The 27,923-nt window shown below is 43.1% G+C and overlaps 1 protein-coding gene across 9 annotated transcripts in view; it reads right to left on the bottom strand.

Moving 5' to 3' along the window:
• si:ch211-285f17.1 (sickle tail protein) overlaps positions 1–27,163 on the bottom strand; it is an 815,052-nt gene extending 787,889 nt beyond the window's left edge. For 4 of the 9 annotated variants that reach the window (XM_068013784.1, XM_068013793.1, XM_068013791.1 and 1 more), the window contains exon 1: positions 26,790–27,162. In XM_068013784.1, the coding sequence (XP_067869885.1) occupies positions 26,790–26,862 (73 nt within the window). In that variant the 5' untranslated portion in view covers positions 26,863–27,162. Of the gene's footprint in view, positions 1–26,789 lie in introns of all 9 variants that reach the window. The other 5 variants (XM_068013806.1, XM_068013809.1, XM_068013831.1 and 2 more) reach the window with 2 other exon arrangements.
• Positions 27,164–27,923: the final 760 nt, after the last annotated feature.

Here is a 27,923-nt window from a genome sequence, read left to right as displayed (position 1 = left end):
AGGAAAGAGAAAAAAAAAAATCAACATTCATACTCCTGGTACCCATCCAGTAAACTTTGATGAAAGGGTGCACATTGGGCAAGGACAGTTCAGATTCTCATGACCAAATATGGGCAGTTGATGGTCAGCACAGACTCGGGGGACCGAAGGGCCTGTTTCAGTGCTGTATCTCTCTGACTCTGACTCTAAATATACTGCCAATGCACTCTGTCAAGACTCACACTGGCATAATAGTCCCTTTGACAAAAGTACTAGAAAGATACTGGACTGTGTCTGATTCAGAAGTCAATGTTTTGGGATGGGGAAACAAGAAAACTGAAATAAAGTAATTAAAAGCTCATCCCCAAAATGCATAGTCTGTGTACATCTGTGGTGTACCAACATGCTTTCTAAATAATGTAGTTTTTTTTCTATTGCATCAGAAGTGCCACTTGTTTTAGTAATGATGGCAGACACCTGGAAGTCAGAGTCGTTTATGACATAGGAGGTGGCAATTTGGCCCGTCAAGTCCATGCTGACTCTCCGCAGAGCTATCCAGTCAGTCCCACTCCCCTGCTTGATCCCCGTAGCACTGCATATTTACTCAATTCAAGTGGCCATCCAAATTCTTTTTGAAATCATTGATTGTCTCTTCCACCACCCTCATGGGCAGCAAGTTCCAGGTCATTATCCCTCACTGCAAATAAAAATTCTTCCTCACAATCCCCCTGCACATTTTGCCCAAAATCTTCAATCTGTGCCCCCTAGTCCTTGCACCATCAGTTAATGGGAACAGTCTTTCCTTATCCAACTTACAAACCAGTCATCATCTTGTACACCTCTACCAAATCTCCCCTCAATTTCCTTTCCTCCAGGGAGAGCTCCTCCAGCTTTTCCAAGCTAGCCTTTTAACTAAAATCCCCCATCCCTGGAACCATTCTAGTAAATCTCCTCTGCACCCACAAGGACCCTCACATCCTACCTAAAATGTGATGACCAGGACTGGACGGAATACTCCAATTGGAGCTGAACCAGAGCTTTATATAGTAAGTACAAATGGGGGGAAAAAGCAATATTCTATAGAGACAATGCAGAAACTGCTAGCGCAGTTGGGAATTATAACATGAAATACAGACCCGATTACCAAAACTGTGTGCATTTGATTTTTTCTACATAAAATCTCTGTAAAAATGAAAACGAACATTATTTGCTTAGAATGTATTACAGATGACAAACAAATGATTCAGAGCAATATGTTCAGTATCTGTTCCTGTTTCAATTTCTCTGGGGAGGAATTAGAAAACAGCTGCTCAACATTAGGGCCTTCCAAAGGAAAAAAATACAAAGGTGATGAACTAGCTTATGTAAACCTGGGTGGGATGCCTGGAGTTTGCTTCTTACATAGTTGGCATGTATTCTAAATAGAGAGGAAATAGCTGGTTATGATTCTTGAACAACATGAATTTGGGAATTTCTGAACCCAGTTCTTGCTGGATACAAGCGAAACAGTACAAAATTGCCAGAGACCTTCCAAAACCCTCAGGCAAAATAAACTAATTTTCTGCATCTTCACAAATACAGCCAAGTCAGGATGGCAAGAGACTTCGAAGGAAACCTGGCTGCCCTTGTCCTTCAAGGTGGAGGTCACAGGTTTTGCTGCACTGCAGCTTTTGGACAGTACACATTGTAGTCATGGGCTGCACATGAGGAGGGAGTGGATGGGCTGCCAATCAAGCAGACTGCTTTGTACTCAATTTCTTGAGTATTGTTGTGTTGGCCAGGGGCTGCAAGAAATACAGAATCAGTTACAAACTGTTGGAATTGTTTGTGAGCTGTAGTAACCTGGAACTCTGACACTGGCCTGTGCTGGTAAAAACCAGTTTGAACTAATTACTATGAGACAAGACAAAGGATCGATCACAGGAAAAGAGCCTTATTTGGACACGGTGTGATACCGGGGTCTTTGGGCCTGGGCCAATTAAGAGAAGATGTGAACGAGGTGAGCAAGCTTAAGCCAACCGGAAAGAGACAGCTCAGATTTGGAGAGTTAAGAGGGAGGATAAAAATAGAGCTTTTTGGGCATAGAGCCAGCGAAAACTTCGGAGATCAACCATCGTGGAAGTGGAAGACCCTGCGTGAGCAACGCGGCGACGACGTAGGAGAGAGAGAGAGAGAGAGAGAGAACGGAATGCCTGGCCAGCGTTAACTCTCCCTTTTTCGGGTATTATCCTTAGTTTTCTGTGACTCGGTCAGGGAAAGGTCAGAGGAACCTAGTGGGTGTGCTTATGAATTCTAGCTAGTTTTGTTATTAACTGTACAACTCAGTTGGAGTTGCAAGCTTTTGTCTAACGAAGTGTACAAGTCTTATTCTTACATTGTACAACAACGTGAATAAAGTAAATTGATAGTTAAAGAAAGGACTGAGTTTCCTCCTCTTTGTACTAAGCCATTAACTGTAGCTGTGGATTAAGCTGGAGGGTGGCTCTCCTGCAACCTGATATCCCAAACACCCAGCCTGAGCCTGAATTAAGAGGACCTAGTCCCATGTGACGGCCAGGATCAAGTGGGTATAGGGAATAAAGGGGGCAAGGGGGAGTTGGCTCCACGCCACGGTTTACAGTTGGAGCTGCACTCATTCAGACAAGTCAAATAGAGGATATTCCATCACATGCCAGACCTGTACCTTGTAGATGGTGAAAAGGCTTCGGGGAGTCAGGTGGTGAGCCACAAAAGCCTGCTCAGGTCTGCAAATGAGACCCAACCCGAGCCTGACAGAACCCCAACCGAGCCCGAGACGAGTCCTTCCATTTTTTCCCCGCACCCAACCATCAGTTAACCTACCTTCCGTTTTCCACTTTGTTCTTTACCTGCACAAGCTTAAAATAACTAACAAACCACCTTAAAAGTCCACAATGTAAAAATTAACATTAGAGTCACTTACCTGAGGTGGTGATAGAGCATGTCCTATCCAGCCTGAACCGAGCCTGAATGCCAGACCCGAAGCGCGACCTGACCCGAACCCGACACATGTCGTCGGGTCCCATCAGGTTCGGGTTGGGTAGCAAGCCTTCAGTGAGCCATCCACCACAGAATATCCAATCTCTGACCTGCTCGATCAGCCATGGAATTTCTGTGGCTAGATTATCTCATTGTTTGGTCAGCAGTAACCTGCAGGATGATGACGACTGGGGGAAACTCAGCAATGGCAAGGCCACTGAATGTCAGAAAGCATGGTAATTATGCTTTCTATTACTGGAGGTAGACATTGCTGGTAAACTTGTTTTGCAAATGTTACTTGCCTCTTATCAGCCTAAGTATGTGCAAGATAAAAAGGAAACTACATCATCAGCTTGTGTACAATAATGCTGGCAGTCTAGTTATATTTTACTGCAAATTAGTGACTTCATATACTGGTCCTGAAGTCTCTTGTACTATAAATGAAAGATGCATCAAGAAAAAGGTACAGAAACACTTTCATTGCTAGTTACCCACAAGGTGTTTTCACTTCAATATAAAATAAAATTAAGTAGCAAAAATGAGAATGTGCAAGAAAAGTCTGATCACAAAATGCCTGAGGCATGGAAATATACATTAGTGATATTAGCAAAAAAAGGGGATAAAACAAGCCAATGCAAGCTACTTCACCCTGACAAGCAAAAAAAACTTGATTTACAGACTCTAAGTTCCATAACTCTATAACCAATTACATACTTTTGTAGCAGTCGTGCCGTGATTTGGGAAACAGAGGCCAATTTGCGTTCAGCATGGTCCCGCAGACATCAATGAAATAAAATGACCTGATCAGATTAGATATTGGTTGAGGGATAAATGCTGGTCATGACAGAAGGAGAACTTGTCTGCTCTTCTTCAAACAGTGCCAGGAGATATTTTATGTCCACCTGAGGGGGCAGACAGGGCCTCGGTTTAACATCTCATTCAAAAGACACCACCTCTGCCAGTGCAGCAATGACTCAGTACTGCATTGAAGTGCCAGCCTAGATGTGGTGCATCAACTGAATGGTGGTGGACAATGACCCAACTAACAGGCTCTACAAATATCCCCATCTTCAATGATGGGGGAGCCCAGCACATCAGTGCACAAGAAAAAGCTGAAGCATTTTCAACCATCTTCAGCCAGAAGTGCCGAGCGGATGATCCATCACGACCTCCTTCGGAGGTCCCCAACATCACAGATGCCAGTCTTCAACCAATGCGATTCCCTCCACAGGATAGTAAAAAAACTGCCGAAGGCACTGAATACTGCAAAGGCCATGGGCCCTGACAACAGCCTGGCTGTAGTACTGAAAACTTGTGTTGCAGAACCAGCTGTGCGCCTAGCCAAGCTGTTCCAGTACAGCTACAACACTTGCATGTACCCGACAATGTGAGAAGTTGCCCAGCCATGTGCTATCCACAAAAAGCAGGACAAATCTAATCTGGCCAACTGCCATCCCATCAGTCTACTCTCGATCAACAGCAAAGTGATGGAAGGTGTCATCGACAGTACTGTCAAGCAGCACTTAAAACAGCAACAACCTGCTCACTAATGCTCAGTTTGGGACTGCCAGGGCCAATTGGCTCCTGACGTCATTAGAGCCTTGGTCCAAACATGGACATAAGAGCTGAACACCAGAGATGAGGTGAGAGCGACTTCCCTTGATATCAAGGCAGTATTTGACTGAGTATGGCATCAAGGAGCCCTAGCAAAACTGGAGTCAATGGGAATCAGGGGCAAAACTCTCCGCTGGTTGGAGTCATACCTCGTACAAAGGAAGGTGGCTATAGTTGTTGGAGGACAACCATCTCAGCCCCAGGACATCGCTGCAGGAGTTCCTCAGGACAGTGTCCTAGGCCCAACCATCTTCAGCTGTTTCAATGACTTTCCCTCCATAAGGTCAGAAGTGTCAATGTTTGCTGATGACTGCACAATGTTCAGTACCATTCACAGCTCCCCTGACACTGAAGCAGTCCTTCTCCGTATGCAGCAAGACCTGGACAGCATTCAGGTTTCAGCTGATACGTGGAAATAACATTCATGCCATACAAGTGACAGGCAATGACGAGCTCCAAGGAGAGAGAATCTAACCATCTCCCCTTGAAATTCAACAGCATTACCATCGCTGAAACCCCCACTATCATCCTGGGGGTTATCATGTAACACAGTATTTATGTGGCTGGTCAAAGAACAGATCAGAGGCTTAGAATTCTATAGTGAGTAACCCCCCCTACCTCCTGACTCCCAAATGCCTGTCCACCATCTACAAGGCACAAGTCAGCAGTGTGATGGAACACTCTCCACTTGCCTGGATAAATGCGGCTCCAGCAACACTCCAGAAGCTCGACAACGTCCAAAACAAAGCAGCCTGCTTGATCGGCACCCCATTCATTACCTTCAACATTCACTCCCTCTATCAGCAACACACTGTGACAGCAGTGTGTCCCATCTACAAGATGCACTTAAGCAACTCACCAAGGCTCCTTCGACAGCACCTTCCAAACCCGCAACCTCTACCACCTAGAAGGACAAGGGCAGCAGACTCATGGAACCACCACCACCTGCAAGTTCCCCTCCAAGCCACATATCATCCTGACTTGGAAATATATCACTGTTCCTCCACTGTTGCTGAATCAAAATCCTGGAACTACCTCCCCAACTTGCAACAATGGACTGCAGTGGTTCAAGGAGGCAGCTCACCACAACCTTCAAGGGCAATTAGGGATGGGCAACAAATGCTGGCCTTATCAGTGACGCCCACATCCCACGAAAGAATAAAAAGTCTCTAATGGGATCTGGACCCACAACCTTCTGATCCCAGGGACGATGGTGGCATAGTGGTAATGTCACTGAACTGGTAATCTACAGTGAATAAGTAATCCAGAGGTAATAAAAACAAGAAATGCTGGAAATACTCAGCAGGTCTGGCAGCATCTGTGGAGAGAGAAGCAGATTTAGCGTTTCAGATCAGTGACTCTTCATGAGAACTGGCAAAGAGTCACGGAGAATAACTGACCAGAAGGTCATGCAGCAAGGGCAAACGGTATGTTAATTATGTGCTGAAAGACAAAGCGTTAGTGCGGAGAGGGTGTTAATTGATGGCAAAATGAACAACCCTGACCCAAAGCGCAAACATGAAAAAAAGTGGGTAGGAACATGGTAAAAAAATGAATGATGAAACAATCTAAAATAAAAAATGAGTAAAAAAGAAAAAAAGAAAAAAAGGAGGGCCCCCGTCATGCTCTGAAATTTTTGAACTTAATGTTCAGTCCGGCAGGCTGCAGTGTGCCTGATCAGTAAATGAGATGCTGGTCCTTGAGTTTGCGTTGATGCTCACTGGAACACAGTAGCAAGCCCAGGACAGATATGTGGGCATGAGAGCAGGGGTGTGTGTTGAACTGGAAAGCAACCAGAAGCTCGGAGTCATGTTTTCGGACTGAGCAGAGGTGTTCCACAAAGTGGTCACCCAATCTGTGTTTGGTCTCCCCAATGTAGAGGAGTCCACATTGTGAGCAGCGAATACAGTATACTAAATTGAAAGAAGTACAAGTAAATTGCTGCTTCACCTGAAAGGAGTGTTTGGATAGTCAGGAGAGAGGAGGTAAAAGGGCAAGTGTTACACCTCTTGCGATTGCATGGGAAGGTGCCATGGGAAGGGGACGAGGTGTGGACCAGGGTGTCGCAGAGGGAATGATCCCTTTGGAATGCTGACGGGGAGGGGAGAGGAAGATGTATTTGGTCGTGGCATCATGCTGGGCGTGGCAGAAATGGCGGAGGATGATCCTTTGGATGTGGAGGCTGGTGGGGTGGAATGTGAAGACAAGGGGAACCCTATTGTGGTTCTGGGGAGGGAGGGGAAGGGTGAGGGCAGAGGTGCTGGAAATGGGCTGGACACGGTCGAAGGCCCTGTCCATCACGGTGGGGGGGGGGGGGGGGGGGGGGGGCGGGGGGGACGATGCTCGGTTGAGGAAAAAGGAAGACATATCAGAAACGCTGTCATGAAAGGTTGCATCAGAACAGATGTGCCGGAGACGGAGAAACTGAGAATGGAACGGAGTCCTTACAGGAGGCAAGGTGTGAATAAGTGTAGTCAAGGTAGCTGCGGATGTTGCTGGGCTTATAACGAAGATTAGTAGACAGCCTATCCCCAGAGATGGAAACAGAAGTTGAGGAAGGGAAGGGAAGTGTCAGAGATGGACCATGTAAATGTGAGGGAAGGGTGGAAATTAGAAGCAAAGTAGATAGTTTTCCAGTTTGGGGCGGGAGCAGGAAACGGCACCGATACAGTCATCAATGCACTGGAAAAGAATGGGGGGAGGAGGCCAGAGTAGAACTGGAACAAAGAATGTTCGACATATCCCACAAAAAGGCAGGCATAAGTAGGACCCATGTGGATACCCATAGCAACACCTTTTATTTGAAGGAAGTGAGCGAAGTTGAAGGAGAAGTTGTCCAATTTGAGAACAAGTTCAGTCAGGCGGAGGAGGGTGGCGGCGGATGGGGACTGGTTGGACCTCTGTTCAAGGAAGAAGTGGAGAGCCCTCAAACCCTCCTGGTGGGGGTTGGAGGTGTAGAGAGATTGGACATCCATAGTGAACAGGAGGCCATTGGGGTCAGGAAACCGGAAATTGTCAAAATGATGCAGGGCGTCAGAAGTCACGGATATAGGTGAAAAAGAGATTGGACCAGGGGAGAAAAGATAGTGTCAAGATAGGAAGAAATAAGTTCAGTGGGGCAGGAACAGCTGAAACAATGGGTCTGCCGGGACAGTCCTGTTTGTGGATTTTGGGAAGGAGGTAAAAGCGAGCTGTTTGGGGTTGCGGGACATTGAGGTTGGAAGCTGCAGAGAGAAGATCTCCAGAGGAGATGAGGTCAGTGGCAGTCCTGTGGACAGCAGCTTGATGTTTGGTGGTGGGGTCATGGTCCAAGGGGAAGTAGGAAGAAGTGTCTGAGAGTTGGTGCTGAGCCTCTGCAAGGTAGAGGTCGGTGTGCCAGACAACAGCAGTACCACCCTTGTCTGCAGGTTTGATGACAATGTCGGGGTTAGACGTGAGAGAACGGAGTGCAGCAAGTTCAGAGGGAGACAGGCTAGAGTGAGTGAGTGGGGCAGGGAAATTGAGACGGCCGGTGCCTCGCCGACAGTTTTTAATGAAAAGATCAAGAGCATGTAAGAAGCCAAAGGGAGGGGTCCAGGTGGAAGGAGAATGCTGGAGGTGGGTGAATGGGTCAGCTGGTCAGGGGCTGGACTGCTGGTCAAAAAAAGTGAGCCCAAAGGCAAAGGAGATGGAAGAGCAGCTCAACGTCATGCCAAGCGCCCAAGCCCAGGTTAATGCTCTGCGGGCACAGGTTCAAATCCCACCACAGCAGCTGGTGGAATTTCAAATTCAATTAATAAAAAAATATGGAATTGAAAGTTAGTCTCAGTAGCGGTGCCACGAAACTATCGACTATCAAAAAAAAACCATCTACTTCACGATTGTCCTTCAGGGAAGGAAATCTGCCGTCCTTACCTGGCCTGGCCTACACGTGACTCCAGACCCACGGCAATGTGGCTGATTTAGTCTCAGCTGTCGGGGCAATTTATTATTTAGCAAATGCAAATCCCCAGAGCCATGCGATAGCCTCTTCATTTGCTGCATTTAAGGTGATTAGTCCACCACTTAGTCTGTAGAGGAGATACTCCTCTGTAACGTGCAGCATTGCTCGTCTCTCCACAAATGCATATGAAGTTTTTACTGAGGCCCCAGCACTGGAGGTTGGCTGCGCAGGGGCCCTGGCTTGTCCTGAACCTGTTTAACCAGACCAATCTTGCTGTGGCTGTTCAAAACCTGCCATTCGACAGATGGCGTTTGGAACAAGGAACTTGTTAGTGACTTCCAGTATTTTCCCCTTCCTTGATCCAAAGGATGTCTACTGATAGATCTTGCTCAGGAAGGTTGCTCTATTTGGGGCAGAGATGGAAGGTGGGCAGTAGGTGGAATGAACAGATCATTATGGGCGATTAGGGATGGGCGACAAATTGCCAGCAATGCCCACATCCCATGAAAGAATAAAAAGTGTGGAACTCTTTGGTGAATTTTCTGCTCGCCATCCCTAAGGTAAAGTTAACTTCAATTCATTAATCAGCTGAGTTGTTCTGTGTCTCTTTCACAGTGCTTTTCTTTACCCAGTAAGATGTGGTGCATTTTCAGAAAAAGAGCAACTACATGCATTCTCAAAGCTTGCTGTCTTAGTAGTGGACAGTTTCCAAAGTATTAGATTACAAAATTCTGAAGATACAGGATTTTGCAGCCAAATACTTGAATGCTATATACAACTGCATCAATGAGGTGCACATTCTTTCCCAGCAGAGGAAGGAAAACAGAGAATCATTGGCTAGATCATAAAATTAAAGAGGAATAGTTAATGAATAACCTTCTCCAATGATACAACGTATATAATTATTCTAGTCAGTTCTAAGGTCATAATCCCTGTCTTTGTGTCAATTCTATCCCATTTCCTGTGCTGGAAACACATAGGTTCTGTAAACACAAAGGACAATTAACATGTTGGATATATATTCAGTTTTGTTACTCGTAGTTTGTACCAGCCATACTTGTATTTTGTAAACTTTCGAAACTGACATTGTGACTTAAAATTTTGCTATGCCTCTAATGCTCTGGTTAAAAAGGTTTTGCACCCCTCAGTGGCCTGCAGAGGGAGCTGCACACAGGATACCTGGATCTGTTCGAAAGCCTGGCTCTGGTATAAAATTAAAACCCGACCCAAGCCCTTTAACTTTATTTCGCGACCTGACACGAATCTCCATCTGTTCCAGCAGCAGGCTATTTCTGCAGCTGGAGTTGTGGGGAATTATAGGTAAGCCTGATCCTGTGACTTCCCGAAAGCAGTGTCCAGCCCGATCCGACCCCAAATGCTGAACTTGGAATTTCGACCCAACCTGAATCCGACACATGTAGTCAGGTCTAGTCGGGTGTGGGTCAGGTAGCCAGGCTTTAATCTGTTCGTTTACAACCCATTGACCTAAATCCCGTTAAAATGAGTGCAAGCAGCTAAACGAGTGGAAATTCCTGTGAAACCCAAAATTAAAAAAAAACGACTAGGGCCAACTGATGAGGAACAGTTCTTTCCCTTCACTTTTGAATAACTTCATTGCATGTTTCATAAATACTGTTCTATTTGAACAGAAACTGATCATTCAAGTGCAATTCGCACCTAACGGACAGCACATCAAGGAGAAGGATGCACATTACAAATGCAGACCTCAAGTCTGTCTCTGTCAGAGATTGAGATGGCTGAGACTCCTGGCTAGAGGTGCTACCAAGCCTTGCATGAATGTAACTCATACCATCTGGAGGAAGGTAGCATTAGGACCAATGTCCTCACACACAAGACTTTAGACCACTGCTGGAAAACATTTAACAACTTAATCAGGCTTGACAAGAGGATACTTTTGCTTCCTTTCCCAGCACACATTGATCATTAGACAGAGTGGGTTATTAGCCATGGGAACAGCAGGGATGCTTTTCACCCAGAAGTCAACCGTTATTTTGATTTCCTTCCCTGTAAAGGTTAGAAAAAAAACAAATGGCAAAGACATTATGACAATCTCTTACATGTCAAGCTTCTGCATGGAGAATCCTCAGATGCTATCTGGACATTGAGGAGTGGAATCACTACCTATTTACATAGCTGAATGGGTGCTCTCCATACAATGTAGGTGGCTTACACCCTGATGCTTGGGGAAAATGACCAATCCCATAAAATTGTATGGCCCTACCCCTCTACAGCCTTGACATACTTCCAAAGGTTATAATTTGGGCTGCAGTCATGCAAAGGGCATCAGTGATGACGAAATCAAGCTGCAGAAGTTAGTGTTTAAATGACAGGCTCTTCACTTCTACCTTTGTCAGGTGATCCCTCCAGCTGCACCTTGTAGTCCAGGTAAATTGGACTTAGATACAATAGTGGTGCAAATCCAAAAAGGCTTGCAGCTGCCGTGCCATTGCTTCTCACTCTGACAAATGCAAATAGACCAGTAGAGCCTCTGTGCTCCCTAGTTAGTCCTCCATGGCCCTTGATAGTTAGATGCACACCCCAATTCCCCTTTGCCAGTACCATTTCCCAATCAGCAACCTTAGGCTGCTCCCTCTGGCTCCATCCACAGAGCCTGCCAAAAACAAAGCTCCAGTCTCCAAAAAGGACTTACAAGTGCCAAAAACTGCTCCAATCCTGCGTTTTCCACTGCCACCTACAGGCCTGAGGGTGCACACCCGAGGAGAATGTCCAATGAAGCAGAGGCTGCTCCAAACTCGAGGAAACGCTTGCCCATCTGTTCACAACAGCTGACAAGTAGACAGCGCAACCCTCCCGCTACTCATGGATGAAGCTTTGAATAGACCTCTTCACTCTCACTGGAACTGATTATCTCATCAGTCGACTACAATTGAGAGAGAGTTAGATCAGCTGACAACAACTACTAGCGAAATCATAGAATGCCTGAAAGCAAACTTCATTTGTCATAGCATTCCTGACATTGTGATGAGCGACAATGATCCTCAGCTCAAAGGAGAAGAATTAGACACCATGAATAGTTGGGAAATTGGGAGATTCAGCATTACATATCATCTCCACACTAACCCCAGTCAAATGGAAAGGCTTGAGGCAGCAGTAAAAATAGCCCAAGGGATCAAATAAATCTATGAGATCCAGCACAGATGTGTACGAGGCCATTGGAAGGCATGGAAAGTAGCCCAGTCCAGCGACTAAGGTCACGCTGCACCTAAACTACTCATGGCAGAAGTAGCAACAGGAGTGAATGGCAAGGTCAATGAGAAAATGACAAAGCCAAATTTCACTGATAAAACTGCCAAATTGTTGCCAGGGCTGAGAGTTGGATAGCCAGAGTGAAAGCAAGGGGAAAAAAAAAATAAGCCCACTGGCAACTTGGGACTTGCATGGAGAAGCTGTCATCTCAATTGTATAAGATGAATGAGAATGACCAGATCTATTGTTGCAACCGTAAACATCTACGCTGAAACAGCTAAGCAGACAGATCTGATTTCACCAACTGAACGGCCATCAGTCGCAGAGGTCAACCATACTCCAACACACACGTCAAATCAGCAGCAACAATCACAGCAGCAAAACCATCCAAGGAAACAGCAGACACCAGACCAACAACCAACTCCTCTCACACGTATCATAAAAATGTCAGAACACTTGGATTAAGAGAGAAACTCTAGGACTGGCTTATCACAAACAAATTATATCAATGATTTTTGGAAAACAGCAAATTTACAGCCTTCAAACAAGGCAACTCATGTGGAATAATTTGCAAACAATTTTACATGCAAACTTTATGAAAATGGAGATATTTGGATAAATACCTTTGTACAGTTTGGCTTGTCATACGTGACCTCTGACGTCAATGTATGCAAATAAGAGCTTTTGACTTTTGCCATTTTATGCACCACATGGAACATCTGTCTCCAAGTTGATTCCCTCCTGACAAATCACCTAGTCTCTGCTCAGCATCTCTCCAAAGCATATGATGGAGAATGGGGTGGGGGAGAATTAGAGACAAGAATCTACACGAGTGTTTCATTCTTCATGAAATAAAATGAAATAATGCTTTCATTTATAGATTTCTCATAACTGTTCTGGTCAGACTGTTCCAAAGATTTTGCATGCAGTTAGAATGCAGTTGATAACCCTTTCCAAATAAATCAAAAAGCAATCAGATATACCTTAAAAGTCAATCCAGCCAATGTAGTTTTATTTTCCACATTCCCTGAAGAATGCAATACATACAACACAAGTTCGACAAATCCAATTCCGGGACAGATCCACTTCAAATCGATGCCAATTTCAGATTACTTCTTGTTGGCTAACCTGCTTGGGAGGAGCTAGATTTTACAAGCAGCTGCCAGTTTACAATCAAATAATTACTTAGTAGTTGGCCTCAGGATGTTTTGAAGAATTAACCTCTAATTAACTTCAGAACGTGCCTATAATATAATTAATCCAAAAAAGGTACTGGCCACTTACACAGAACTTTATTCAATGGTACTTATTGAACACTACCAAGATATAATCCTCCCATGATTATGAAAATGTATTTTGAGCAATACTGGAGATCTACTAGTATTCGTATATTAAAACCTGAATGCGATACACACTGTACACAAGCACAAAAAAATTTTGAATGGCCCACAGAAAATTTGAGCCATCTATTTCATATGGTCTCACCACATCTTCATTAATTACTACTACATCCTCCAACCTACCTTGAGCAATGCCACGAGTTATCCCCTAATAAGTTTTTCCCCACTAGCTAAATAAGCAAAGTTGGCAGTATCAAGTTGTTTTTTGAACTGACTGTTTTTGACAGTATTTTGCACCCATTTCTAGCAGTTCTATGTCATCATTAAAGTTGTGGACTGTTCCAGCCTTTTTACAAGTTTTTAAATACCAAATAAACTTTCTTCGTGCAATAACAAGTTGCATTTATATTGCAACTGTAACCTAAAACGTCCAAAGGCATTTCACAGGAGCGTTGCAAAGCAAAATTAGATAGAGCCACATAAGGAGATATTATGGCATTTAACCAAAAGCTTGTTCAGAGGGGTCGGTTTTAAGGAGTGGCTTAAAAAGGAGGAAAGAAACAGAGGGATTTAGACAGGGAATTCCAGAGATTCGGGCCTTGGAAGCTGAAGGCACAGCCGCCAATGGTGGAGCAACTAAAATCTGGGAAGCGCAAGACACCAGAATTAGATGGACCTAGATATCTCAGGGGCTGCATGAGATTAGAGATTGTTAGGGCAAGGCCATAGAGGACTTTGAAAATGAGAATGAGAATTTTAAAATTTAGGCATTGATCTAAACTGGTTCCCAGTTAAGCAACGAGCAGAGGGGTGATGGGTGAACAGGACTTGGTGTGAGTAAGGATGTAAGCAGAGTTTTCAATGACCTCAAATTTAAGCATATGATGCAGCTGAGCAGCCAGGTGTCTGTTGGAACAGTCTAGTCTAGAGGTGACAAAGACATGGATAAGGGTTTCAGCAGCAAATGAGCCGAGTCAGGCAATATTACAAAGGTGGAAATAGACAGTTTTAGCAATGGCACGGATGTGTGGTCGGAACTCTTAACTATGACACCAAGGCTGCAAAGAGTCTGGTTCAGCCTCAGACAGCATCCAGAGAGACAGATGCAGTTGGTAGCTAGAGAACAGAGTTTGTAGTGGGGATCAAAAACAAAGGCTTTGGTCTTGCCAATATTTAATTGGAAGAAATTTCTGCTCATCCAGTACTAGATGTTAGAAAAGCAGTCCGATAATTTAGCAACAGTGGAAGAGTTGAGAGAGATGTTAAAGTACAGCTGGGTGTCATAAACCTACTTGTGAAAATTAACACTGTTTTTGGATAATGTCACTGAGGGGCAGCATGCAGATGAGAAATAGAATGGGGTCAAAGATCAACCTTTGAGGGTACACCAGAGGCAATGGTGTGGGAGCAGAAAGGGAAGCCTCTGCAGGCGATGCTCCGGTTATGATTAGATAGATAAGAGGAGAACCAGATGAGTGTAGTCCCACCCAGGTGGAGAAGGATGTGTGATCAACTCTGTCACGGGCTGTAGACAGGTCAAGAAGGATGAGGAGAGATAGTTTACCTTTGTCAGTCACATAGGATGTCATTCATGACTGCAACAGGTAACATTAACTGCTTATTCTTAATGATCCAAAGTAGTTAATTTATTTTAATAGTTTGAAGTTGAATAGAAATCAAATGGTTTATGGTCCCTACACATAAAAATTCAATCAAGTGCAGGGACAAACTAAATTGACAGCTTTTCTTGCACAACTGTTAAGAATCTGTGAGATGCTCCTCATACTTAAATGACCTAATAGCTAAGCATGCTACCAAATTAGTGAACAAACAGCAGGGAAGTCAACTGTGTATGCAATGTATTATCTGGGTAATAATTTGTTTGTTTAGGTGGAGAAGATTCAGAACCACAATATATTCAGGGTAACAAACAAAAAATGTCAACACATCAGGGTTGTTTGAGTTTGTATTTATTGTGCATGGATTGAAGTTGTAAATCTGTAGTTGAACACATTGCTATAAATGTAGGTTATTGACTTAGAAAATTGAAGTGCTTAAATCTATTTAAACTAAAAATAGAACTTATCAGAACCGCCCATTAAAAACTTGACAGCGGGATTCCTTTTTTAATAATGAAGAATGCTTAAAATTGGAGGTACTTGTGTAGCAGATATGCCATGCCAGAGAAATGTCACAGGGTTGGGGTCTGCCTGGACACATTAACAGTAACTTTATTCCCAGAACAAGCAGTTCTTTATCAAATAAAAACACAGCCTAACAAGTATGACACAGTCAGACTCTGGATATTCTTGAAGACTGCATCCAAATTCCTAATTTTATTCTTGGCAGAACCAATGGGATGAAGATATCCAATTTGCTTTATATCAAATAATGAGCAATTTCAAACATCAGAATATGTAAAGTCTATTTTATGGGATATGACACCAACTGAAATAACTAAACATTATCCAAAAGTCCCCAATTGGAAGTAATGTTAAAGACTGAAATTCTTTCCATTGACTATAAATAGGAGGGGGAAATCCCAAGATCATTCAGTTCATTGGAATTTCAGACCAAAAAAATGCTGTACTTGAACTGAAGTTTCTCAGATATTGGAAATAACCCTCAATTCCTTATATCAGAACAAATTTATTTGAGTAATCATAAAATCATAGAACGTTTACGGCACAGTACGAGGCCACTTGGCCCATTATGTCTGCGCTGGATAAAAGTGTGCCACTCAGCATTTAGTCCGTAGCCCTGCAGCTTACAGCACTGGAGGTGCATATCCGGACACCTTAAATGAGTGGAGGGCTTCTGCCTCTACTACCCTTACAGGTAGTGAGTTCCAGACCCCTGCCACCCTCTGGTAAAAGAAAACTTTTCCTCATCTTCCCTCTAATCTTTCTACCAATCACTCTAAATCTATGCCCCCTAGTCACTGTCCTCTCTGCTAAGGTAAATAGGCCCTTCCCATCCACTCTATCCAGGTACCTCACAATTTTGCATATCTCAAATCAAATCTCCCCCTCAGCCTTCTCTGTTCCAACAACAACAACTCCAGCCTATCCAATTTTCCTCAGAGCTGCATTTTTCCAGTCTAAGCAAATACTCATAAATCTCCTCTGTACCTGCTCTTGTGCAATTACATCCTTTCTGTAATGGTGACTAGAACTGCACACAGTACTCAAGTTGTAGCCTAACCAATGAGTTACACCGTTGCAGAATAACCTCCCTGCTCTTGTATTCTATACCTCAGCTAATAAAGGAAAGGATTCCATATACCTTCTTAACCACCTTAACAACCTGCCCTGCTATCTTCAGGGATCTGTGGACATTCATTCCAAGGTCCCTCACTTCCTCTACACCTCTTCGTATTCTCCCATTAATCGTGTATTCCTTTGCCTTGTTTGACCTCCCCAAATGCATCACCTCACACTTCTCTAGGTTGAAATCCATTTGCCACTTTTCTGCCCACCTGACCAGTCCATTGATATCTTCCTGCAGCCTACGGCTATCCTCCTTGCTGTCAACCGCATGGCGAATCTTTGTGTCGTCTGCGAACGTCTTGACCATGCCCCCTACATTTACGTCCAAATTGTTAACATATACCACAAAAAGCAAGGGACTCAGTACTGAGCCCTGCCGAATACCACTGGAAACAGCCTTCCAGTCGCAAAAACACCCTTCAATTACCCTTTGTTTCCTGCCACTGAGCCAATTTTGTATTCAACTTGCTACATTTCCTTGGATCCCATGGGATTTTATTTTTTTTTAAAAAACAGTCTGCCATGTGGGACCTTATCAAAAGTCTTGCTAAAAATCCATGCAGACCATATCAACAGCACTATCCTCATCAATCCTCCTGGTTACAAAAAAGTCAAATCAAGTTGGTCAAACACCATCTTCCCTTAACAAATCCATGCTGACTATCCTTGATTAATCTGTGCCCTAATTAACAGTTTATCCTGTCTCAGAATTGATTCCAATAATTTACCCACTACTGAGGGTAGACTGACTGGCTTGTAATTATTTGGTCTATCCCTCACTCCCTTTTTAAACAAAAGTACAACATTAGCAGTCCTCCAATCCTCCCGCATCACACCAGTAACCAGTGAGGACTGGAAAATGATGGTCAGACCTTCAGCTATTCCCTCTCTGGTTTCTTTGGACAGCCTGGGGTACATTTCATCTGGCCCTGGTAATTTATCCACTTTCAAGGATGCTAATCCCATTAAGACCCTCTCTCCCTACGTTTATCACATCCAATACTTCACACTCCAACTAAGATATCTGCATCGCTCCCCTCTTTTGAAGGCATTAAGAACCATACCAACATCTTACGCTCCCTACACATAGGTTACCTTTTCGGTCTTTTATGGGCCCTACTCTTTCCTTAGTTATCCTCTTACTCAAATGTATTGATACAACATCTTTGGGGTTCAACTTACTTGCCATTATTCTTTCATGCCCTCTCTTTGCTTTCCTAATTTCCTTTTTGATTTCACCCCTCCACTTTCTATACCTTTCTCAGCTTTCTGTAGTATGGAGTTCTCCGTGTCGGACATAAGCTTTTCTTTTCCCTCTTTCCCTGCATACTCTTAAGCTGCGGGCTGACTGCATCCATAAGCATGCTATCCACAAATCTCTCTTCCTCATCCACTGTTAAGTAGTTTAAAGTTTACCTCACCCAGAAGACAGAGTCTTGGTTTATGTCATCTCAAAGGATGACACCTCAAACAATAATGTACATCTTCAGAATTGAACTGGAGCGTCAAGGTAGAATGTGCTCTCATTTCTGGCATAGGGGTTGAACTCTCAACCTTCCAATGCAGAGGCAAGAATGCAGCGAACTGAATCAAGTTGAAAATGCCCACTGTAACTTGACCAAAGCATAGAGATTTAAAAAACTAAAAATTGTAATTAAGTTTTATTTTGGATCAGAAATGCAATTTTTCAAATATTATACATCTGTATAAGGCTTTCAGCAAAGGAGGCTTTTCCTCACTAACTGCACAAGGTCTTGTATTCTCAGGCAACTGCTAGCTATTCCAACAGCAACTTCATAACGGTATATCAAATTGAGTTTTAAAAAAAATTATTTGCCTATGTCTCATTGGCCTGCAATAGTTACCATTCAATTTTTTTCATATCCTTTTCATTTTCTGAATCTTTGGAGTTATAGAATTGGCACACATGGTGCACGTATGCACCTTCCCCACTCATTATCAAAGACTTACATCACAGCAGACTCTGGACAAACACAGGTACAATGAATAATTTGAAACTTAAAGGGCTTTTGATGAACATGACAAACATGTAAACAGATTAGAGAGAAAGTACTTAAAAATCCAAGCCCTACCCTTCGTTAAGTTTTACTGCGACAGCATACCATAAAGAACTATCCCTGGAACTTTGTTAAAACTTACGCTGTAGTAAGTGCACATGCATCATTAATGTGGTGTATATTTTCCAAGCTGCTATGATCCTCATCTGAACAGTGAGAAAAACCATTATTGTAGCTCTGCCACACACGCCCACAACAAAAATCAATGGAGCACTCCGTCCACTCCCCAGAATCAAGTCCCACTCCAAACACCGGAGCACAAAAGCTAGGCTGACATGCCAGTGTCATACTGAGGGAGCACTGTACTGTCAGAGGTGCTGCTTTTCAGATGAGATCTTAAATTGAGGCCCTATTTGACCTCCCTAGCGGATGCAAAAGATCCCATCGTACTATTTCAAAGATCAGCAGGGGAGTTCTTCCCAGTGTCCTGGCCAATATTTACCTTTCAAACAACACCACTAAAACAGATTATCTGGTCAGTATCATGTTTCTCTTTGTGGAAGGTTGCTGCATGCAAATTGGCTGCCATGTTTCCCACATTACAACAGTGATTACAGTTCAAAAATGTTATTGGCTGAACAGTGCTTTAGGACATCCTGAGGTCATGAAAGGTGCTAAATAAATACAAGTTTTGTTTTTAAACTTCCTACAATAATGCTGTCACTGAAAGGGAATCAGAATGGGGTGATGCCCTGGCAACAGTACAATTGATACTGAATAAAGGGAACTGCAAAATTTAGTTGGAGAACCTCAATAAGTTCAGAAAGCCATTGACTTGTGTTAAATGAGTTTAATGGCAATTCTATTTAATAGAACAAAGCACAACATTTGAGGTGCGTATTTACAGATAGCAGAGCCAGCTGAACATCAGTTGAAGATGATGGCTGACCCAAAGCAGAATTGTTATCCTTTGTGGCAATATAATGTCAAAGTCTTTGACAATAACTTTTTTAAAAAAGAACTCTTTAGTTCTTTTAGTTTAATGGTTCATTCACCCTATCTTGAAACACAGGATTTGAAATGAGTTAGCCCAAGATATCCAGCCATCTCCTGGTTGCTTCGTAGTCTGTCTTTCTTGGAGTTGACACTAATCAACAATTCTCCATCTTTGACTCAGACAATTTAACTTTGAATAGACAACCAAATAATTCATCCAATACAACATGGTATCTCTGCTTCACCTAGCTGGTGACTGCCTCATCTTTTTAGTCATTAGAGTGTTATTGAACCAATACACTTGTCATTGGCTGTGCCTTTTCCAAGCCACTGCATTAATGCACCACTGGACACTCAGGACATCCCATGTGTGACAGAAATCACACATGCTGAATGGAAAAATATTAATTTCATTGTATGAAACTCAGCTTGAGAACTTTTTACTGGACACTACAAATAAATTTTAAAAAAGCAGAACTGAACAGCTATAAATGGTCACAGACATTTGCATTGGAGAAGACCAGGGCTGCCTGAGAAACACAGGCAAATTACACCAGTCTAGCTGGAACAATGGGGGTGCTCCCTGTTTCAATTAGCGAGATTGGTTTTGTCAATAGTGGTGATCAAAAGACATCGACACCCTTTGACTTGGAAACAGCCAATCCCCAGTCCCACCACCGAGTATGACTGAAGGACTCAAGTTCAAACAACCCTCCAGGAACTGCTTTTTCAACAAAGAAAAAATGGTCATATGACATACCTGGGGTAACACTGACGTTTTGAATTGTGCCTCAGAGTGTGAAAGTGAGACTGCAACTGAACTCCAAGAGAAAAAGCATCTCTCTCTCCAGCAAAGTCCAGGGAAATCACAGTGGCAGCTACTAGGCCTCAAGACTACAGAACTTTACAGGCAACCACCAAGACGACAGATAAAACCTCTCTTCGGCCTTCTGGAAACAAAGAAGCAACCCTGAAATGGTGCACGTAGCCCCAGCGAGGACTGCAAGACTTTAACTTCAATTAAGGACTGTACAACCCAATATTGGAATTCCATTTATTACAAACTTTGCTTCAACCTCCCAACTTTTTCTTCCCCTCTATCTATTTGTGCACACGTAAGCATGGATGCATTGTGTATTTCAGTAATTTTAACCAGTTTAGAGTGATAAGGTTAATAAACTTTCATCTTTCTTGTTTAAACCCAAGAAAACCTGTCTGATTGGTTCATTTGTAACTAAAATTGAGGGACAGTGAGCAAGGGCTCACTGAGGTGGTAAGCTAAAATCATTGTGTTAAATAAATAAACTCCGCTATGGCCAAACCAAAGAAGGGCGAAAGGGGCAGTCAGAGACCCCTTCCTCACATAGTTGTAACACATGGTAAACTTATGACATTTGAAAATAGAATCACCATTTCAGGAAATTGAGCTTACATATAATGGATGATCAGAAAAAAAACTCAATGTTTATCCAAGTGAGGCCATTTGAGTGGTGGTTGTCAGTTTGGTAGCACTTTTTCCTCGGAATCTGAAGGCTGCAGGTTCAAGCCCCGATCCAGGAACTGACCACACAATTTAGCCTGGCAAATCAGTTCAGTATTAAAGGAGTGCTGAATTATCAAAGGCTGTCTTTCAGATGAGATGTTAAACCAAGGTTTCATTCATTTGTTTAGATGGATGTAAACCTTTCCATGGCACTGTGCAAAGAAAGGCCAAGAGAATTCTCTAGGTATCCTGGCTAAAATTTATACCTCAGCCACCACCACCAAAAGATTAACTCATAATTTATCTCTTCTATTTGTGGGATCTTTGCATGTGCAAATTGACAGCTCAATTTACTTACATGATAGTAGTTGTTGTGTTCACGGGACTGTAGTAAAATTTAGCCAGTTAAGTAAAAGATATGAGACTGCATGCTGTTGGAAACAATGGATACTTCAAAACACAGCACAGTGGCGCAGTGGTTAGCACAGCTGCAGCGACCCGGGTTCGGTTCTGGATACTGCCTGTGCAGAGGTTGCAAGTTCTCACTGTGACCGAGTGGGTTTCCTCCAGGTGCTCCGGTTTCCTCCCACATGCATCGCATCCAGTCCTGGTGCTTTATCCACTTTATGCACAGACAACCTATTTAATACGTCCTCTTCATCGACTTTAAACCTCTCCAGTGTCTGACTTACCTTCTCTTTCACCATTACCATGTAAGATGATGCAACCCAGGCAAAGAAAGATGCAAAGTATTCATTTAATACCTCAGCTATGCTCTCTGTCTCCATGTGTAAATCCCCTTTCTGGTCCCGAATTGGCCCCACTCCTCTTTTTAACCACTGTTTTACTATTTATATACCTATAGAAAACTTGGGGATTTCCTTTAATGCTAGCTGCCAGTCTCTTTTCATGCTCTCTTTGCTTCTCTTATTTGCTTTTCCACTTCCCCTCTGGACCTTCTATATTTGGCCTGGTTCTCAGAAGTATTTTCTACCTGGCATCTGTTATAAGCATACTTTTTCTTATTTTAATCTCTACCTCTCATCATCTAGGGAACTCTGAGGGAACATAACTTGACTGTTCCCAAACTGTCTCTTCTTTGAAGGTAGCCCATAGTTCATCTACTGGTTTTCCTGCCAGCTTTTGCCTCCAATTTATTTGCCCTAGCCCCATTCTTACCCCATTGAAGTTGGCCTTCCGCCAGTTAATTATTCTTATCCTGGATTGCTCTTTGTCCTTTTCCATAATCAGCCTAAACTTTAGGATACAAACGATCACTATCCCCTAAATGCTCTCCTACTGATAGTTGATCCACTTGGCCCCCTCATTCTCAAGAACCAGGTCTAGCAGTGCCTCCTTTCTCATTGGACTAGCAACATACCGTTGTAGAAAATTTTCCTGAACACATTCTAGGAACTCTTTCCCCTCTCTGCCCTTTACATTATTATCCCAATCTATGTTTGGATAATTAAAATCCCCCATTATAACTACCATATAATTTTTGCACCTAATTTCTTGGCAAATTTGTTCCTCCATGTCCTTTCCACTAGCTGCTGGCCTATAGACAACACCGAGCAATGTAACCACACCTTTCTTGTTCCTTAGATCTCGTCAAATTGATTCGGTCCTCGACCCCTCTGGGCATCCTTTTTCTCCAGCACTGCAATGCTCTCTTTAATCAATACTGCCACCCCTCCCCCTTTTTTCCCTTTCCTATCTTTCCTGAACACCTTGTATCTAGGAATATTTAACACCCAGTCCTGCCCTTCTTTGAGCCATGTCTTTGGAAGGAGTAATATTCAATGAATGGCCTGACACTGGGAAGTTCCGAGGAACAAAGGGACCTTGGCGTGTTTGTCCATAAATCTCTGAAGGCAGAAAAGCAGGTTAATAGGGTGGTGAAAAAGGCATATGGGACACTTGCCTTTATCAATCGAGGTATAGATTACAAAAGTAGGGAGATCATGTTGGAGTTGTACAGAACTTTGGCAAGGCCACAGCTGGAGTACTGTGTGCAATTCTGGTCACCACATTATAGGAAGGATGAGATTGCACTGGAGGGGTGGAGAGGAAATTCACCAGGATGTTGCCTGGGATGGAACATTTAAGCTATGAAGAGAGGTTGGATAGGCTTGGGCTGTTTTCACTGGAGCGGAGAAGACTGAGGGGTGACCTGATCGAGGTGTACAAGATTATGAGAGGCATGGACAGGGTGGATAGGGAGCATCTGTTCCCCTTAGTTGAAGGGTCAGTTACGAGGGGTCACAGGTTTAAGGTGAGGGGCGGGAGGTTTAAGGGGGGATTTGAGGAAGAACTTTTTTTTACCCAGAGGGTGGTGACGGTCTGGAATGCCCTGCCTGGGAGGGTGGTAGAGGCGGGTTGTCTCACATCCTTTAAAAAGTACCTGGATGAGCACTTGGCACGTCATAACATTCAAGGCTATGGGCCAAGTGTTGGCAAATGGGATTAGGTAGACAGGTCAGGTGTCTTTAATGCATCGGTGCAGACTCGATGGGTCGAAGGACCTCTTCTGCACTGTATTATTCTGTGATCTCTCTGTTATAGCCACAACCTCAGATTGCCATGTGGAAATCTACACCTGTACCTCACCAGTCTTATTAACCACACTCTGTGCATTCACATACATGCACATTAATCCTGATTCAAACTTTATTACTTTCTCCCTTACTCTGACCCCACCTATTAACTTACTATTCCCTACTCTAGTGCTATCTATCTTCCCCAGTATTGTGCACCTTGATATTCCTGATACTTGTCAGGGGTGTTGGAACCAGTAACAAGTTACCAGTTTTGCTTCCCTACAATCCGACCTCCCTCTCAGGTTCCCAACCCCCTGATAATTTAGTTTAAATCCTCCCCAACAGCATTAGCAAATCTCCCTGCGAGGATATTCGTCCCAGTCCTGCTAAGATACAACCCGTCCATCTTGTACAGGTTCCACCTGCCCCAGCATCGGTCCCAATGTCTCAGAAATCTGATGCCTTCCCTCCTACACCAGTTCTCCAGCCACTTGTTCAATCATTCAATTCACCTATTCCTATGCTCACTTGCACGTGGGACTGGGAGTAATCCTGAGATTGCTGCTTTTGAGGTCCTGCTTTGTACTCTTCTTCCTAGCTCCCTAAAAATTTGCTTTCAGGACTTCATCCCCCTTCTTAGCTATATCATTGGTACCAATGTGGACCACTACCTCTGGCTGTTCACCTCCCCCAGAAGAATGTCCTACAGCCGCTCCGTGACATCCTTGACCTGGCACCAGGGAGGCAACACACCATCCTGGAGTCACGTTTACTGCTGCAGAAACACCTGTCTGTTCCCCTAATGCGTCCCCTATCGGTACTGCTCTTACACACTTCTTCCTTCCCTCCTGTGCGGCTGAGCCACCTGTGGTGTTACAAACTTGGCTCTGACTGCACTCCTCTTATCAGCAATCACCCTCACCAGTATCCAAAATGAAAAACAGATTAGCGAGTGATATCATATCAGGGGACTCCTGCATTACCTGCCTGATTCTCTTATACTGCCTGGTAGCCACCCATTCCCTATCTGCCTGCATTCTCCTAATCTGCAGTGTGACCACCTCCCTAAACGTGCTATCCACGTCGTCCTCCACCTCGTGGATCAACAGTGACTCCAGCAACCACTTGCGTTCCAAAACACGGAGCTCAAGCTTCTGTAGCCAGTGACGTTTCCTGCATATGTGTTTATCTAGGACACATGGTGCTTCCATGGCTTCCCATGTGCCAGGCTGTACATTCCATTCAGAAGTGCCCTGCCATATCTTAACTTCACAGACTATTTATTATAATCAAAATAGCTTTCTAGTTTCTCACCAACCAGTTCTTGCCACTGCACTGAAGCAAGAACCAAAATACTGAAGAGTTAAAGTAGCAAAAAAAAAAGTAGAAAAATGGAGCACCTCCTCCCCCCTTCACCGAAAGCACTCACAAAACTCTAATCTCCACACTCAGTTTGCAATCTGCACACTTATGGATTGGCAACATATGTTGGCCTGCCAGCAGTGCCCACATCGCATGAAAGAATAAAAAAATGTATTAATGTAATCCAATCTCAAGGAAACCTACACTTGTGCAATTCATCCTTTATGCTTTTTGACACTTTAAACTTCATTCAAGAAAACTGGCTGGCATTGCATTCACAACTGCAGCAGAGGTGAAGAATCTATCTCCAACTGGGTACAAGAGATCACAGATACAACAGTCTAATGGATGTTAGATGAGGAATTCCAAGATCAGAATGAATTAAGCTAGCTATATACTTCAGAGTTGGAACTCCTTTCATCTCTAATTAGAGACATCTTACCTTCATGCAGATTTTTTTAAATTTTAAAGAGGCACTTTTTGCAGATTGTAGCTATTTTTGGCAGCTCTTAATGCAAAAATTTAAAAGCAGAGGTCAAGGTAAATTTAACATGTGGTCAAGGACCCTTGCTGGTTTGAAGCCAATAGTGCACATAAACCCCAAACCATTTAACAACTTCATACATTTCTAAATCACCCAATCTTATCTTGTCCAAATATTGTTAAGCATCAAGTTTGCTTTGGGTTTATGTTGGAAGAAAAAACAGTTTACACATTCACACTAAGTGACTGTTATTGACCTGCTGGTACAGAACCACAATATTACAATGCCATACTCTCCAGCAACTATTGGTTGAGCACACTAGATTTTGCATTATCATAATTGTCTGATGTTTAGTTATGAGATCATGAGCATCACATGCAACCCGCAAAAGCAACTTAATTCAGTACTTGAAGTAACAATGTATTGTTACCAAGTTTCAATCACCCAACAGCCCTTTACTCCCTGACCTACAATGGCAGCCAGTTAAGCAACACCGATTTAAAAATTCTTATCCTGCTTTTCAAATCCCTCCATGGCCACATCACTCCCTACCTCTAATCTCCTCCAGCACCATAACCCTCCAAGATATCTTTGCTTTTCTAATTCTAACCTCTTGAGCATCCCCCATGTTAATCACTTCACCTGACGTCCCAAGTGCTTGAATTCTTTCCCTAAACCTCTCCACCTCTTGACTCTTTTAAAGGTACCCTTAAAACCTACCCCTTTGACCAAGCTTTTAGTCATCTGTCCTACTAGTTGCCTTATTTTGGTTCTCCTGTTCCTGTGAAGTTCCTTGGGATGTTTTATTATGTTAAAGCACTATGTAAATAAGAAATACAAGTTATTGAAATAGTCAGTCTTACTACAAACAATAAGCTCCACATAACATTAAAATAAAAGCAAAATACTGCAGATGCTGGAAATCTGAAATAAAAACAAGAAATCCTGAGTATTTCCAGCATTTCTTGTTTTTATTCCATATAACATTGCATTGGCTGCACAAATAGAGACTATCCATAAGATGAACGGCCACTTTGGAGCATTACTTAGAGAATAATGAGTGTATGCCGTCAGATGTGCACAAGGGGGGGGGGGGGGGGGGGTATCTCCAACATATATACATCAACGTATCCACAATGTACTTGTAGCATTCTCAGAAAATAGGGATAAAATAAATTAAGCTTGTTTAAATTTCAAGTATTTAAGAGTACGTTAAAATGTGAAATAAATATGAAACGATAGTGTTAAACAAAATATACAAATTATGTTAATAAGTAATAGACTGAGGACTAACAATTGCAAATACTGGAATTTTAAGCACGTCTTGGAAAAAAACAGGAATGTTAACAGCTTCAGGCCAGTCACCGTTAAAGCACTGAAGTTGTGTTGACAAATCTATGTAAAAAAACACATGCTCTACTGCCATTGCGCCTGCACCCCAAAACCACTCAATAAGGGTGTAATAAGGTCACAGACTGAATTAAGTATTTTACTTTGTCAACTGCATGTGCCTAAGCTAAGAACAAGTCAAACTTTTTCTTAAAAATAAACACTTACGTGCTACTTTGTGGCGGTCCTTCGCATCTCCCGGGGGTGGTAGTCCTGCGAACTGAACCCGGTTTCCAGACATTACTGTGGTGATTTTTTTTTTGCAAAGCTGAGAGTTCTTGGTCGCCGTCCTTTTATTAAATGTATAGAGCGGCTATTTGTGTGGGGTGTCAGGTCAGCAGGAAGCGGGCTTTGCAGAGCTCTGGAGAATCACAGTTCTATCATCTTTCCCCCCTCGCACTATGTCCTGCCCTCACTCGGTCTCATTCACTCCCGCTACTGTCGGAGTGCAGCGCACTTCACGCCAAGACTGCAGTCCTGGGCCCGCCCATTCTGCTCGCTGTTAGCCGGAAACTGCCTTCCTTCACCTGGGCAGCTGTTCAAGTGGAATGGGGTGAGAGAGAAAGGGGAGGTGGGTGCACGCGCCGTTCTCAGCTGCGTCCTGTCGATAATTATTAATAACATGATTGCAGCTAGACTGCATCATCTTCAGACTAGTTGCTGCAAGGTTGTTTCCCCAAAATAGAAAAGGAAAGGCCTATGCTTGTGTATTTTTAAATACGAAAAGAATGTAGGGCGTGCATTAAACTGGGTAAATATATCATACATATTCAGTGTTTCTAGTAAGGCAAGACGCATTTGTTTTTAAACTACTGAAGTGAAATTGCTGCCTCATAGCTCTTAAGTTGGAAATTTTGTTTTTAACATATTCAAGTCTCTCGGATGCCGTGGGGGGTGATAGTTTTGTTTCAAATAAATTTATCCAGCTTTTTCTGTCAAGATGGTATAATTTTTAAAATATAAATTCAGCTACGCGTTAATTTTCAGTTTTTATATTGGCGCAATTAAGTTCCCAGGTGTGTTTTGAATTGCTTTCTCCTTCGTTCTGGCTGCGTTCACCTAACTTTATTTTGAAATAGCTTTGTATGGTCATTTCTATCAACCCATTGCTCATCGTTGCGACACAGCGCAAAAAAGTAACATGCCAGTTAAAATACTGTTTAAAAATGAAATAAAAATATTAGAATAAACAAGTGGAAGCAACTAGGAAAAGAGATGCGATTGTCCTTGCAATAAACCCAATACTGTATGTATATTCAAGTACAGTTTTATTTTCCTGTTGTATCCATGACCTTAACATTA

This window comes from Heterodontus francisci, chromosome 2 (assembly GCF_036365525.1).
Source record: "Heterodontus francisci isolate sHetFra1 chromosome 2, sHetFra1.hap1, whole genome shotgun sequence".
NCBI classification, from domain to species: domain Eukaryota; kingdom Metazoa; phylum Chordata; class Chondrichthyes; order Heterodontiformes; family Heterodontidae; genus Heterodontus; species Heterodontus francisci.
This window is presented reverse-complemented; position numbering and strand designations above follow the sequence as displayed.